Source organism: Pezoporus occidentalis, unplaced genomic scaffold (genome assembly GCF_034315485.1).
Source record: "Pezoporus occidentalis ecotype Australia unplaced genomic scaffold, CSIRO_AGI_Poc_V1 ctg27, whole genome shotgun sequence".
In the NCBI taxonomy this organism is placed as follows: domain Eukaryota; kingdom Metazoa; phylum Chordata; class Aves; order Psittaciformes; family Psittacidae; genus Pezoporus; species Pezoporus occidentalis.
In genome coordinates, this window is record NW_026914611.1 from 7,155,152 (window position 1) to 7,170,604 (window position 15,453).

The 15,453-nt window shown below is 41.5% G+C and overlaps 2 protein-coding genes across 6 annotated transcripts in view; one reads left to right on the top strand and one right to left on the bottom strand.

Moving 5' to 3' along the window:
- The window catches only part of CLDN10 (claudin 10), a 55,805-nt gene extending 47,605 nt beyond the window's left edge, over positions 1-8,200 (top strand). For both annotated transcript variants that reach the window (XM_062624614.1, XM_062624613.1), the window contains exons 2-5: positions 961-1,122; positions 1,287-1,368; positions 7,005-7,112; positions 7,829-8,200. In XM_062624614.1, coding sequence (XP_062480598.1) covers positions 961-1,122; positions 1,287-1,368; positions 7,005-7,112; positions 7,829-7,943 — 467 coding nt within the window. In that variant the 3' untranslated portion in view covers positions 7,944-8,200. The remainder of the gene's footprint in view (positions 1-960; positions 1,123-1,286; positions 1,369-7,004; positions 7,113-7,828) is intronic.
- Positions 8,201-10,037: 1,837 nt separating this feature from the next.
- Positions 10,038-15,453, bottom strand: part of DZIP1 (DAZ interacting zinc finger protein 1) — a 36,057-nt gene continuing 30,641 nt past the window's right edge. For 3 of the 4 annotated variants that reach the window (XM_062624608.1, XM_062624609.1, XM_062624607.1), the window contains 2 exons: positions 10,980-11,151; positions 10,038-10,187 (listed from right to left, as the gene is read on the bottom strand). In XM_062624608.1, coding sequence (XP_062480592.1) covers positions 10,105-10,187; positions 10,980-11,151 — 255 coding nt within the window. In that variant the 3' untranslated portion in view covers positions 10,038-10,104. The other variant, XM_062624610.1, reaches the window with a different exon arrangement.

Consider the following 15,453-nt stretch of genomic DNA (forward strand, 5'->3'; position numbering starts at 1 on the left):
TTTTGTTATTATGTAAAATTTGCTGTAATAGGCAATGGAAACGTGGTTTAGCTCTCAACATTTTCACTGACTGGAGATCAAAGCGAAAACGATGAATGCCCCAATAGTGGAAGTACATTTTCATTTTAAATGAGATGTAACAACAGGTTATAAAGAAAAACATCTTGTGATGGTTATTCAGCTGTGTAAGATTGCAGCATTCCACCCTGTAAACAGTGATATGAGATTATCACAGTCTTTCAATTACAAGATATTCTTGGAAGAGAGAAGAGGCCAAGCAGCCCATTGTCCTGCTGAAAGGCTCTGCCAGCTCAGGGCAGTGTCAGCCAGCACAGCAAAGCTGTACGTAGCTAAAGCCAGCCAAAAGCCATTTGTCCAGGCTTACATATGACAGTGGTTTGTTTTATCTCAAGGGGCTGCTGCCGTCTGTGAAGCTGAGCAAGCATGTGATTTTCTTGCAGAATGCGGGCCTTCTTGGTGAATCCACTTCAAATCAGTGGCATGTACAGGCAGGCCCAGGACCCCAGCCAGTGTCACTGCTGCCAACCTGCTGCCAGTTGTATTACATTTGCAACATACACACAAGAAGACTGACTTATTTTATGCACACAGAGTAGCTCTGGAACCTGTGACAGCTATTGCACAGAGCATGTGGAGCTGCTCTTCAAAACCTCTTGGGTACAACCTCTTGCAGATACTATACAATGGGATTATTTTTTCGCAGCCCTGTATACCATAGCGTGTCTCTTATAAACTGGGCTCAGGTGATGATGCCATGTGAAGGGCACACGTCACTTTGAAGAATATATTCAATGAATGGCAAGTTGACATCAGTCCAGCCAAGGTCTGACTGGATTTGCAATAGTGAAGAGTGCCTATCACTGCACGGAGGGAGAGGAGCTACAGTGAAACCCATTGTGGTCCCAGTTCTCACATTAGCCTTACTCTTTCTCACTGCAGGTTACATCCAAGCCTGCAGAGGACTGATGATCTCCGCCGTGTGCCTGGGCTTCTTCGGTGCCATTTTTGGACTGGTTGGGATGAAGTGCACTAAAGTTGGAGGCTCTGATCAGACTAAAGCAAAAATAGCTTGTTTAGCCGGACTGATTTTCATACTCTCTGGTAAATATACTTTATGTCTCTAAGTTTACGTATTTGAAGTCATATCAGAGCTGCTTCTTTTCCGCAGAAATCCGGGCACAATTCTCCATGACTTCATTGGCTTCAGGGTCAGGCCCAAAGCTCTTCTGCTGGCTCCACTGAATGGTTTGTCTTATGCTTTTCAGGGTTGTGCTCTATGACTAGTTGTTCCCTGTATGCAAACAGGATTACGTCTGAGTTCTTTGATCCTTCTTTTGTTGCACAAAAGTAAGTACTTTCCTATACCCATAAATCTTTCAAAGATGTAGACCTTAAGTTTCGTACTGTGCACCAGAGCCCTTTTAGACAGAGCGTGTGCTTCTCCTTTATGGCAGAGGAGGAGAGTGGGCTGCAGTTTTACTTGATCACGTTTTCCAACTGGAGTATCCATGTGCTGAGATTTAATAATTTAACCTGCCGGTAGGGTGATTTATTGCTCTGTCATCTTTGTGCCCAGGCTCATTGGAGCTCAGCAGGGTTCTGCCCTGCTTACTGCAGAACAGAGTGGGTTAATCAGAAGTGAAGCTTGTGGTTTTGTCAGACGTGCAGCAAAAGGATTGCACAAGACAGGCACTCATTGGGTGCATCATTCAATACAAGAGGAAGAAAATTATTTCCTCAAGCTTTCGAGAGGTGGTTTCCATAAAGGTGTTGAGCACTGCACAATCCTGACTCCTCTTGAAGAGAGGTTTCTGCAGGCTGTGTGGACTTTTCACTGACAGATGTTCAAATCCAGGTGACTGAAATTTGGATCATAAATCTTGTTGTAATCCATGATCTTATATGCACAACAGGATCCATACCAGAAATAAAGAGCATCCCTAAAGACTCCATTTAAGGTTGTGCAAGTTCTTAGGACCTACATAGGCAGCAATTCACAAACCAGTGCTTGGATTTTGGATCACATGTTCACTACCAGGTCTGAAAACACTGGCTGTGAATTACAGCATCAAAGACTTTACTATTTTGGCTTCTTACATAATCTAGATTTATCTTTAAATGGGGCTTTGAGCAACTTGGTCTAGTGGAAGGTGTCCCTGCCCATGACAGGGGGTTGGAACTGGGTGGTCTTTGAGGTCCCTCCCAACCCAAACCATTCCATGATTCTGTGATCTTTAAAGGCAAGAATTGCAAAGTATTTTTGGTGGTGATTCCAGGATATTTCAAGCACTGGGTATACATTTCTCTGAGACCCAAGTAAGGGCTCAGTAAGGAACCCTGGGCATTTTCTGTTTCTCCTTGATAGGAAGAAAATGGTCTGAATAAATAGCATTAACTGGATCCATATTTGCGGTAGGCTGGCACCTGCAGCAGTAGGGCTGTCCCATCTTGAAAATGAATTCATATTAGTTTCCTCCATAATTCTAATACAGTTTCTGCTTGTTTGGTACAGTAAGGACAGGATCAAAAGGCCTCCAAAAGAAACAAGGTTGTGAGGTACTGTGAAGAAAATGGATCTGTCTATATAGCCCAAAGTTAATTATTCATCAGGCTTACTGTTCCCTAGTGAAAAATGCCATGGTTGTTGCCAGAAGTCCCTTTCCTACACTGTATTCCCACACTCTTTTGCTGCAAAAGAGCAAGCAGACCCGGCAGTAGATTTTTACTGCAAGGGAATGGGAAATAGTGAAATAAAGGTGGCAAAACATCCTCTGCAGAAATTCCTTTTCTCCCTGGACAACCAGCATAGCTCAGCTGTGGGCACACGTAATCATGACTGCAAAGATAAAGGCAGAGAGGAAAGCCAGAAGCTGTAATTTGAGTTCTGCATGGTATGTGGAGCTCATGCAATGGCCTTGTGTTGAATGAAGCTAATGGTGGCATTCAGCATCTTCCTCTCTCAATCAGTGTAAAATATGTTGGAGTAATGTATTTCACTGCCATCTGTCAACTGATATGCATTGTGGAAGCATTTAATTTGCTTCACTGGTACATTGTGAAGATTTGGCATTGGCTCTTCACTGAGAGGGTTTCAGCCTTTCACCTTTTACTGCACATTTCCCTCCTGAAGTTATTCTGGCAGTGTTAAGGACAAGCTTGAGATACTGTTAGTGGATAAACAAAGTGACACAAGGTGTTTAGCATCATCTCGGCTGTCAGAATTTCCCTCCAGCCTTCTGCATTTGGAAGAGGCACCCTGCCTCCATATGGGTGCAGGAGGAATCAGACACCTGCCTATAGTTGTTCCCCAATAGACTTCTGGTTTAAATGATGTACCTAACTGAGGAATGACAGGCACCAAAAGGACAGCTTGCAGCAAGCTTGGTGCTTGCAGCCAAAGTGGATTTAGTTTTTCTTCAGACACCTCTAATAGGGAAAATCTATGCATCTCTTGCTGTTTTGTTCACGTTGCATCCCACAGTTTCTCTTAGGAAACTATTTTGTCACTCTACTACTTCCAGTTAAAAACCTCCTCCTCTCTAGACTTTTTCCTTTTTGTCCCTTGCCACAGTTTGAACTCCATAATCATGATCATTCGTACTAATAAATGGGTTTAGTTCATCCAAATTATCTGACTAACTTCCCGGTCTCTTTTATGGAGAATCATTTCCCTTCATCTTGCTTGTCTTGGAATGGATTGTGCACAGTTCACACAGGCCCTCTCTCCACATTTAAACCTATTACATTTAAAAGTGTTACATTTAAATCTATTTTTTATTTTCCAAGGGATTTTTTCTTATTGCAAGAATAAGAATCGGACATTCAAAGTGTGCATTTCCCTCAGGTAGTTGTGCTGATTCTGTTGGGGTTTTTCATACGATAAGGGTTTTTTTTACATACTGGATTTTGATGGGAGGTTAGGGTTGGCTTCTTAAATGCTGAAAAGATGGATTGGGTAAAATCCAGGGGACCGTAATGTCCTGATTTCAGCTGGGATAGAGTTATTTTCTTCCTGAACCACAACACGTACTCAGATTGATACACAGCTGAAAATTTTAAGTCTTCCTCATAAGCACCAGGGTAAATCAGAAAGTTGTTCATCTGTTTAAAGATGTGGAAGAAAGACCAATCAGGCCACCTCTGCAACCCATTAATCTAGCTGTGTGGCAACCAGCTGAGAAGGGCTTGTATATGCAACCTGTTTATCCATGTTGTAACAATAGCTATAAAGTAACAACTATATATAATGCACACACACATATATATATATAGTAACAAACGTTGCTTACAAAGTAGAAACAATCTTAAGAACAAAGGCAGGACACCACGTCTTCTTTCCCAACGCTTAGGCAACAGTCAGGTAACCCTTCTCTACCCAATTAAACCCAATGTAACCTTGATTTCTTTTCTGTGCAACTGAAGAGCTTCAGGAGGGGAGATGGCAGTTTGTCTCCTCAGCCTCTCCTATGTTAGCCTTGGGCCAACTGTTCAATGTTGTTAGGTGGAAGTGTGGAAATGATCTTGTGTTTCACAGTTTCTAGGCAAATGGTCTTGGCAAGCAAGTTGTTACAGCAACAGCCTCACTGAATCTTAGTCCAGATATGTTCTCCAGCTCTGCAGTGGTCTGCACTGACTTTTGTGGGGAGTCTAACCCTGGTCCATGTACTTTAGGGGTGCTCTGGCAGTACCTGTGGGGTTTGAGGGGTCCCTAGCCTGAGGCTTACCTCACATTGGTGTTAGTCACTTTGATCTGCCTTTACAGCTTGTTAAAATAGGTGCCTTGGGGTGTTCTAGAAGCGAACTTTGTGTGTATTAATTTCTTGCATGTTGACTATAACGGGATCCTAGGTGAGGAGCTCTGATGTAGATACCTGTTTCTAATCAGAGAACCCCCAGTCCTTGAGCAGACAGAAATCTGATCAAGTCTTGTGAAAACCATGGTCAGAAAGGTGAGAATAGTTAGAATAAAAGCTGTACACGTTTGTCAGATTACCAAGTCAGAAGAAGCCAGGTGCAGAGTTTCCTAGGGTGCAAGGTGACTGAGCTATGGTTTAATCTGGGGGTTGGGTGCCTACGTCCCACCCACACTGGGTATTGAAAATGTCTGGGGAAATCTGATCCTTTTTTTTAGCAAGGGGTGATAAACAAAAACTCTGGTTAGATGATGTGGACAGAAAATGAAGAAGCCTAGAGGTTAGAGCATTAGCAGGCCCATGAAGAGTCAGGAGCAAGCCCTCATCAGGTATCCTACCTCTGAGCTCCAGTGTCTCCGTCTCTTGTTGGCAGTAAGTCCCTGAGTCAGCAATGACTTGAACGTGGATATTCATAGCATCCAGGATTGGTATCCCAAGGGTGGCTTTTTATCCTGTGTGCCTTTTTGTTTTTTTAAAGTCTGTGCTTAGCCTTTGGTTAGACTCTCAGGAAACATGGAAAAGTGATCTGTTTCTTCTCCAGCCAGTGTTCACCCTCGTGTAACCTGTTACAGAATTTGCTAGACCATTTTCTGGGTGTCTGCTCACAGGCAATTTCTGAGTGTTGCTGCGGTGTCGCCTTTGTAAAGGCACAAGTTTTGTAGAACAGCTTACAGGTGCTTTCAGTTACGTATTTTGGCTCATGTGAAATTAGGGTCTCTTCACATGGAAGTGTTCAGAACTAGCTGAAAAGCATGCAGCTGCACTGTGAACAGTCATTCGGTTGTACAGGGAGGCTGTCAAGTGGAGGGTTTCATTGGGATGCCTCACCAGAGCTTACACTAAATAAACAGACTTACTAACAAAGGCCTGAACAGCGCAGGCACCTGACCAGTAGCTGTGGCTGAATCAGGGACAGGGGCCTGTGTTTTCAGTGCAGGATGCCAGGAGTCAGGAAGAGATAAAGGTTTCCTCAAGGAGGAACTGGAGCAGAGAAGAAGGAGCAAGAGACACACGATCTGTCCTAACAGTGAGGAGTAAGAGACTGTTGGGCCTGTCCTCTAATGCAGGTCATCCTGAAAGTGTTTTAAAGAGCTGTACCTCTGGCAAAGAGCTGGGGAATAGACCAGACAAGTGACAGCCATGGTTTGCTGCTTGTCTTGAAGCTCCAGAGATCAGGCTGTGGGTGCTGAGCAAAGATAAGGAAAGAGTCTCTTCCCCATGCCCTTCTTTTCCTTCATTTCCTACTGTTACTTTAGAAACGTGGACTCACCCTTGTGTGATAATGCTCCTAAAGCACCACCATCTCCTCTCAATCTCAAAGTGAGCTGTTTCTGGCTGCAAACACTTTGTGGCTGCCCTGGAGCAGAGGGCATGCCCATTGGTGACGTGGAGCTGAGCCCAACAGCTCAGAGAGGAGACAGAACCCAGCCGCAGGGACTAGATAAGCAAGAGATGCTGGCGTGTGCACAGATGTACACCTGCATATGTGTGCATGTATGTATGTATCTGTATATGCGTATATCAGCTACATCTGTATGTGCATGTGCATGTATCACATGTGTGTGTATATATGTTGCATATGCATATTCTGTATATGTACGAAACACTCATGTTTTAAGCAGGGTGAGTGTGGATAGGGAGGGGGAGAGATCCTACAAGCCAGAGGGAAGAGTTAAGGAGAGCTGTTGGCAGCAGCAGCTCTAGTCACAGGCTCAGCAAAGCCCCAGTCAGTTTGGGAGCCAACAGAAACAAATCTGAAATGCTTTAAAAGCACTGAAGAATCACACAGTGCCACAGCCAAGCTATCCAGGAGGAGATGTGGAAAAGCCAGGCACCCTGGAGAGAAGCATCACCCAAGTGTATCACAGGGACAGAGTTTGCTACCCACGGAAGAGGGGAATAATGAACAGAATGTGGGTGAGTGGCAGAGCTGCTGATTTTGCAATGGATAATGTGTCAATGGAAAGCTATTCAGGAACAAATAAAATTTAGTTCTTTTATGCTGAAAAAACCCAAACCCTGGTAAATCCATGCTCTGTGTTGTTAAACCCATTTATTAACTTCCTGCAGGTATGAATTAGGAGCAGCTTTGTTCATTGGATGGGCTGGAGCTTCACTCTGCATAATTGGTGGCAGTATATTCTGCTTCTCAATAGCTGAAAACAGCAATTCTCCAAGGTAAAACACAAGTTGTCCTTATCCAAAGAAATCAATACTAGCACATTTGTACCCACTATGTGTATACGGTTTGATTACTTTTCCAAAACACTTTGTAGTGAGGGTCAGAAAAAGATGGTGTGGATGTAGAAAAATAATGGGATTTAAGGATAATGCTCTGTCCATCATTAATGTAATGAAGGAAAGCTATTGAAACAAGAACTTATATATACTTCATAAATTTACTGCAGCTGAGAAAAAATGCATATTCAGTGACGTAGGAAAAGTGGTCAGGTCACTTCACAGGTGTGAACAGGCAAGTTTCTTTACTCCAAATCATCAGATCAAAAGTGAGGGAGGTGAAGGACAGCAGTGGTGGCAGCAGGACCTCCAGCAGCAGAAGAGGGTAATAATGAGGCACAGCTGCAAGGACTAACTACCTCATAGGATCTGCCACAGCCCAAATATTTCATGATTGGGCCCTAATTTACTTAGCTGTGAACAAGGGATATGTGTTCATAGAAAAGTGAGTTGCGAAAAGAGATGCTGGAGGCAGAATGTCAAACCAGGATGAGACTACATAGGGAAAGGTGTCCCCCTTCACCCTCCTTTGAGATTTATCATTGTTGGAAGTACATTCTTCTTCCTTTCATCTAGTTTTATGTTACTGTAACACTTGGATGCAGAGATGTTTTCTGTCTGTGGGATAAGCTGTGAATGGTTGATTCTCTTTTCAGGAGGGGGTATGCATATAACGGAGCCACATCTGTGATGTCTGCTCGGACAAAGGTCCAGAACAGCATCCCAGACAAAACCACACCAAAGCACTTTGACAAGAATGCTTATGTTTAAGTGTACTGTGGGAAGATTCAGAGCGTTTTAAAGATGAGTTTGTACATTTCATTCAGAATGATTTCCCCCACCCCTTACTCCAATGTACTTACCACCAAGACAATGACTTTTTAAAACATTAACTTGCAGCTTTTTACATATTGATGTAAATTTTATTATATAATATTTTACGATGGATGTTGGTATTGTAGAATTTATACCTGGAAATCATGAGCTGATGTTGCATTCTTCATAAAAATAAATGACGTATTTACCAATTTGGCTTGTCAGTTGTTTATGGGAATGGCATCACATGCATCGTTTTGACTGCATCCGTTTCTGAACTGGGTTCAGTACTGGACAAACCAACCACACTCTGTGCAGGTTAACACATAAAGTATCTCACCATTGAGTAGCAGTGACATTGGGATAGCAGAGCACATACTAATTGCAGTCCAGCCGACCACAGTCAGTGGGAATTAGGAGGCCCTTATCTCCTTATCACGCTACAGGGGTTGGAGAACCATGCAGCTTGATCAATGTGGTGCCATAGGAGTAGGAAGAGACTGAGCGAAGTGAAAATAAGTATGGGATTTGGGGAGGCAAGAGCAGGCATTAAGAAGAGTCAGGGCCAGCTGTTATGGAGAGGGTTTTGCATGGCCTAAGAGGAATGTATGCATGAGAAGAAGCATGCATGTGTGATCGTAAGCTTTCAGGTGTGTGGTGGGTCAAGCAGAGGCTGAGTGAAGCTGCAGCCCACAGGGAATTTCTGTGGTGGGGAAGCCAAGGTTCCAAGATGGTTCCTACATTCTGCACCTGCGTTGTGACAGTGGGCTCCTCCCTGCCTCAGCACTCACCCCTGCTGGTGACAAATCACTTCTGGGGGGGTTGGTTTTGTTTCCTCAGGCTGGGCAGGATGGAAATCTTTTGCTCCAGAGTGGCTCCAAGCCACTGGGTTAGGAAAGCAAAACCTTAGGCAATACCACCTGCTCCGCCATTGACATTCCTCAAAGTGACCAAATAAAAGCAGGCAACACTTAACAGCACTGAATTAGTTACAACACTTAAAAAAAATCATCTAGTACTTTATTTTTTACCTGTCCATCAGCATGTGATGGTTTTTGAGGGAATACTTGCACAATGAGTCAGTAAATGAGATCAGAAGTTATGGATAACCACAAAATGCCTTTTGGACTGAGACCTTAAAATCACATACAAACTCAGGTCTCCCTTGAGGTTTGAACTGAGGGACCCTTGGGGTTTCAATGCATTAGTTATTTTGGAACAAAAGTATAAATATAAAAAATTAATAGCCCTACTTATTAATGGCACAGTATGACACAAAAGGTTTTGTACCTGACACCATCTAAAATGCATCAGAACTACAAAGCCAGTTGTTCCTCTTCTACTTTATTTTGTATTTCATTAAAGTCAAAACACTATTGTGTTTTTTAAGGAGGCAGCCAACATGAACAAAACAGAACTAAGAAAATACTTCCGCACTGGCAGGTCAGTGCTTTCCTCACCTTAGCTTCATGTTTTGGTGTGGGTTTTTTTTTCTAATGCTTGTGCTTTTATGTAAACTAAGAACCAATTCTAATGAATAAATAAATAAAAAGAATAAAGTCCCACTATATGGGGCTTTCAATAATAATCAGTTTTAGAGCTGAGGCCTTTTTTTTTTCCTTTCCATTTGGTGTTTATTGTAAAGCATGGTAAAAACTTAACATTTTAATAAATGGAATTACTGTCTTTAAAATTTTCATCATTTTATATAAAGTTTATGATAAAATACAAGAAAATATGTGTTTAAAATATTTGTAAAGCAATACTCTGCAGTCACTTCTGTTCACTGGCTAACATGCTTTCTTGCAAGACCAGTTTCAATCTTTAATGTAAACATTAGAGGCAAAATATTCACCTCAGTGACATGAAAGAGACTTTCACCATTGAATTCATGAGAAAGAAGAATTAACTCTCAATTTTCAAACAGACATGGCCAGTAACATGTAGATGAGTATTCTTGTTTCAAATTCAGGACTGAAGACATCAGAGTTCTGCAAAGAGTACTCCTCGTTTTGTGATCAATATGAGAAATTAATAGGAATCACTTGATGTTTTCAGCCATATTTTCAACACCAACTGAATCCAAAAGTAGTGCCTCCCATCAGGAACACAGCTATTATGTATCTGAAGAATCACTCCAATCTGTTACGGTGACTAAGCTGCTTTTTAATGTGCTTGTGTTATCAGCTTCATGAAGGCCTGTTAAAATAACATAACAATATTAACAATTATTAATACTATTTTGGGGGTATTTTTACTTTGTATTTATCTATGAGATAAAATGACAAGCCATGTGAACAAACACCTGTGGACTTCAGGAAGTCTGGAATTTCAACGAATGAGGAAATTACAAGTGCTGATAACATGAAGGCAGGTTCTTTGACAGAATACAATGCACAGTACAAGCAGTCAGTGTCAACGTTACTTTCCCTTTAAAAATAATCTGAGGAATCTTTATATAACTGACACAGCTTTAACCTTTACATATATTGAAATGTTAACACTAGAAACTACTATGTAAATTCTATGGAAGACTGAGGCTATTGCTTTACCAGTAGTTCAAATATTTATCTCAGCCTGGTAGGTCACTTAGATAGCTTGAACAAACCTGAAATTTTAGTATTATTACTATCAAGACTAAGTAAGAATGTTTCCCTCCTCTCTTAAATTTGGGAAGGGATTAAAAAAGCCCAATACTTGATTTTTAAGACAAGGTCAAAGCCTGATAGTACTATACTTTTTTTAAATCTCAAACTTAAGTTTCTTGGGACCTCTGTGTATTTGTGGTGTGTTATTTACATACAAGTACGTATCATAAATATCATACATGATATTTACACGACATATAACCAAGCACACAGTTGTTCTTACATGTTCCTTTCTTACAAAATACCATATATTGAGTTACAATGTGTAATACACTATACTTGAGTTCTTCTCTAGGTGTGTCAGTTGCTTAAAGCTTATAATGTAGAAGTACAAATGTGTTACCTTCCTCCTTTGGTACATTTGTCTTCGGAACAGCCCATGCATGTACCGTAGGTGTAGCATTTGACTCATTTTTCTGAACTGTCAATGCCTTCTGACCTCTGTTGTCTTTCATCAATAAAATGTCATCTTCTACTGATGATATATCCCAGTCATCATCATCAACTTCTGTGAACTAACAGAGAGAAGAAAAAACATGGATTTTTCCTCTGTCTATTCAAGTTGTGCTGAGATCTTCCATATACTCAGCAATGTGAAACTGCTACAGAAAAATGCACTGGCACACCCCTTTACGATATCTATCACCATAATTTTAAAATCCAAAAGACATGATACGTTTTCATGCAAGCTGGCAGGTCAGTTTGCTATATAAGCATTCTGTATACACATTAGAAAAATTTCACATTGCAATGAAAGCCTTTTCAATTTAAAACTAATTTATTTAAAGAGAAAATGAAATAATGAAGGTTTAAAAACCCACATGTGCTTGAAGTCACAATACGTATTCCTCTTAACACTCACCATCAGCATGTACAAGCATATTTTTAATGAAGTGGAGGATTTGCATAGTGAGTTCACAAAATGAGAGTCAAGTCAAACAGAAGAACACAAAGGCAGTAAGCCTGAGGTCTGCCTTACCTCACCTGCCTGAAAACTACATATCTTCATTCAGCTTTTGAAAGAAGACTACAGCATTTCCCCGCTTGTCAATCAGATGTGGTTCAACAGAATCATGCCATTATTAGAGAGCCTAACTGGGGAAAGAAGTTTTCCCACAAAACTAAAACCTTGTTTCACTGGCATCTCTCAGTATTACAATAAGATGCAGAAGGTGCTTCTATTGCACAGCAGAAAGATTCAGATGCTATTAGAAAACAATGTGAGGTATGTACATAGTAGAGAAAAATCAACAAATATGAACGTGTCATATGTCTCGAAAGAAGGGAAGAGACTGCAGTAATGCTCTACCTTGCAACATAACTCTATTTTAACAATGCAAACTTTTTCAAAACCTGACAGATCTGATCAGTGTGCTATATTATTAACATACCACGATTCAACATCTTGCTGTTTTAAACTATCTCCATTTAGAGGGTGTGTTAATGGGAAAGTCAAAGTCACATAGACTAAGAAATGCTGGAGGAAGTTTCATCAAATATTCACTAAGTCTCAACTGATTTTTAAAGTATAAAATATAGAGAAAAAAGGTCAACTTCAAACAGAAATCACTTCAACAGAGTGTAAATACACAGCACCAATCCAAACTGCTAAGAAGTTTTATTAAGTCCAGGACTTACCCTAAAAGAAATACCATTAACCACAATGTCTGGTGCAGGTGAACTCAGGTCATACATCTTCAGGTAAGCACAAAATTCATTTTCTCTAAAATGCTTCTGAAGTAACTTCTGTGAAACATGACCTTTATAAAATATACCACCCTTATAAAGGTTTATGGTATTGTGGGTTTTGAGAATGACCATTAGCAGCTGTATTTCAGCTATTAGTATTTAAGCTAATAAAAAAACCCTAGACTTTTGGAGAAACCATCATTCCAGTGGCACTTTTTGCTTATGTCTTTGGGCACCTTTGAATATCCCTCCTAAAATTTGAAGAATTAACTCGAGCTATACATCTATATTTAAACATATAAATATGGACCTGAATATATGATCTGGACTCACTCCAACAGGTCCACGTCCACAGGCCCCAGAGCTAGAAGCAATACTCCAGGTAGAGGTCTCAATGACAGGGGAATAGAGGGGGAGAATCATCTCCCTCAACCTGCTGGCCACACTCCTGTTTATGCAATCCTGATGACCCTCTGTACTGGGAGTGCATGCTGCTAGCTCATGTCCAATCTTTCATCCAATATCCCCAAATTCTCTCTATAGGGCTGCTCTCAATACATTCATTCCCATGTCTGTACTGATGTTGGGGATTGCCCTGACCCAGCTGCAAGACCTTGCATTTGGCCTTACTGAAGCTCATGAGGTTCACACTGGTCCACTCCTCAAGCCTGTCAAGGCCTCTCTGGATGATATTCCTTCCCTCCAATGCATCAACTGCACCACTCAGCTTGGTGTCATCTGCAAACTTGCTGAGGGGGCACTCAATCCCATTATGTCATTAAAGATACTGAACAGTACTGGTCCCAGTATGGAACCTTGAGGGACACCATTTATTACTACATGCTACTTGGACATTGAGCCACCGAGTGTAATTCCTTGGACACGGCCACACAGCCAATTCCTTAGCCATCTAACAGTCCCTCCATCAAACCCAATGTCTCCAATTTAGAGGCAACAATGTTGTGGGGGACTGCCTTCCAGAGTTCAGAAGATGACATCCATAGTTCTTCCCTTATCCACTGATGCAGTCACTCCATTGTAGAAGGCCACCAGATTAGCCAGGCACAATCTGCCCTTGGTGAAGGCATGTCAGCCATCTTCAATCACCTTCCAGTCTTCTGTGTGTTTCAACATATCTTCCAGGAGGACCTGTTCCATCATCTTACCAGGCACAGAGGTGAGGCTGAGCGGCTGGTGGTTCCCACAGTGATCCTTTTTACTCCTTTAAAAAATGGGTTTGCTGTTTCCCTTTCTTCCAGTCAGGGACTTCACCTGAATGCCATGACTTTTCAAACATGGAGAATGGCTTGGCAACTACATCAGCCAATTTAAAACCCTGGGCAGCATCTTCTTCAGTCCCATGGAGGTTCAGGTTCCTCTGGTGGTCTCAAACCTGATCTTCTCCATGACTTCATGCCCCCAGTCCCTGCCTTGAGGTTCAGGGGCTTGAGGGATATGGTAAGAAAGGTTATCAACGAAAACGATGACCACTTTAAAACACAGATTTTACAGCTTATTTTGCTACAGTTCTTTCCATGTGAAACTAACATAGTGGCTCACCATCTATAGATCTTTACAAAATCTAACATCCCCTAAATTTAACTAATAACATTTTACAGTCTTCTATTATCTGACATTGAAGAGAATCTGAAAGTAATATTTCTACATAAAATTACACTGAAAATAGTCATGTCTGAGCTGGTAATTTTGAGTCTGGTGGAATTTGTAGCTCCCACACAGTCAATGGACAAGTCAGGTGTCACCAACTAAAAACTAAAAGCACAAAGGCTAAATGTGATTGCCCTACAATTACATCCAAAGTTGATTAAGACAATCGCCCCTTTCTGGAAACTGAAATAGAAGAGTCACTGCTTCTGGGAGGAGTGATAATTTTCAGATTTAACTGGCAGCCAGGAAGCCCTAAAGTATCAGTTTTATTATGGATAACAGGATTCTTAGTAATTATTATTTGTTTATTTAGTGAAGAAAATATTTTCTTGAATGCTAGAATTAGTGTCTGGCTGTCTATTTCAATCTAATAACAACTACTAGAAGTCAAATAAAAAGCATTATCTGCTGTTGACTTCTGGTTTGGAGTAATTATTTTTCCTTTTAAAAACTGTTCAGGCAAAGATCAATGTGCATCATAGTAGTTTACCAATTATAAAACTGTAAACTGAGGGGAAGACTGGGACCCTAGGAGCCTGAGGGGTAAAGAGTAAGTTGTGTTAGCATTGTGAACACATGCCATACTCAAAAATGGAGTTTCCCCCTCATTTAAAACTTCCATATCAGATGAAGCTCTAGAAACAAAAATATTTTAAATTATTAGATAAGCAAATAAATTTTTTCCTCCATGAAAACAAGATACTAGGAAAGCAAGTAAAGAAGGGGTCTCTCTGTTACTAGAATAAGAATCACAGAATGCTTTGAGCTGGAAGCGGCCTTAAAGATCACCTAGCTCCAACCCCCCCGGCCACAGGCAGTGACACCTTCCACTAGACCAGGTTGCTCAGAGCCCCATCCAGCCTGGCCTTGAACACCGCCAGGGATGGGGCAGCCACAGCTCCTCTGGGCAACCTGTGCTGGTGTCTCAGCACCCTCACAGTGAAGAACTTCGTAAAATCTTATCTACATCTACCTTCTTTCAGTTTAAAGCCATTACCCCTTGTCATATCCCTTGTAAAAAAATCCCTCTCCAAATTTCTTTTAGCCCTCTTTAGGTACCGGAAGGCTGCTGGAGGGTCTCCCTGAAGCCTTCTCTTCTCCAGACTGAACAAGCCCAACCACATCTTGTCTCCATAGGACAGGTGCTCCAGCCCTCTCAGCATCTTCATGGCCCTCCTCTGGACTCTCTCCAACAGGTCCACATCCTTCTTACATTGGGGGACCCACTACTGAATGCAGGTGGGGGTCTCAGAACAGGAGATAAAAATGACAGCAATTGTGCCCAAACTTTGTGCTAGCTGTTAACAACCCAGAACAGTCATGGTATAAGGTAATAAGCAGTGTACACGAAGAAGTCACTTGCCACAGCTCACTTGCTAGCCCTTTTCTATACAACAGTGCAGGCCTGCCCGGAGAAACTATCTAGCTGTAACTCCAAAACAGTATTTTAGAATGAAGTA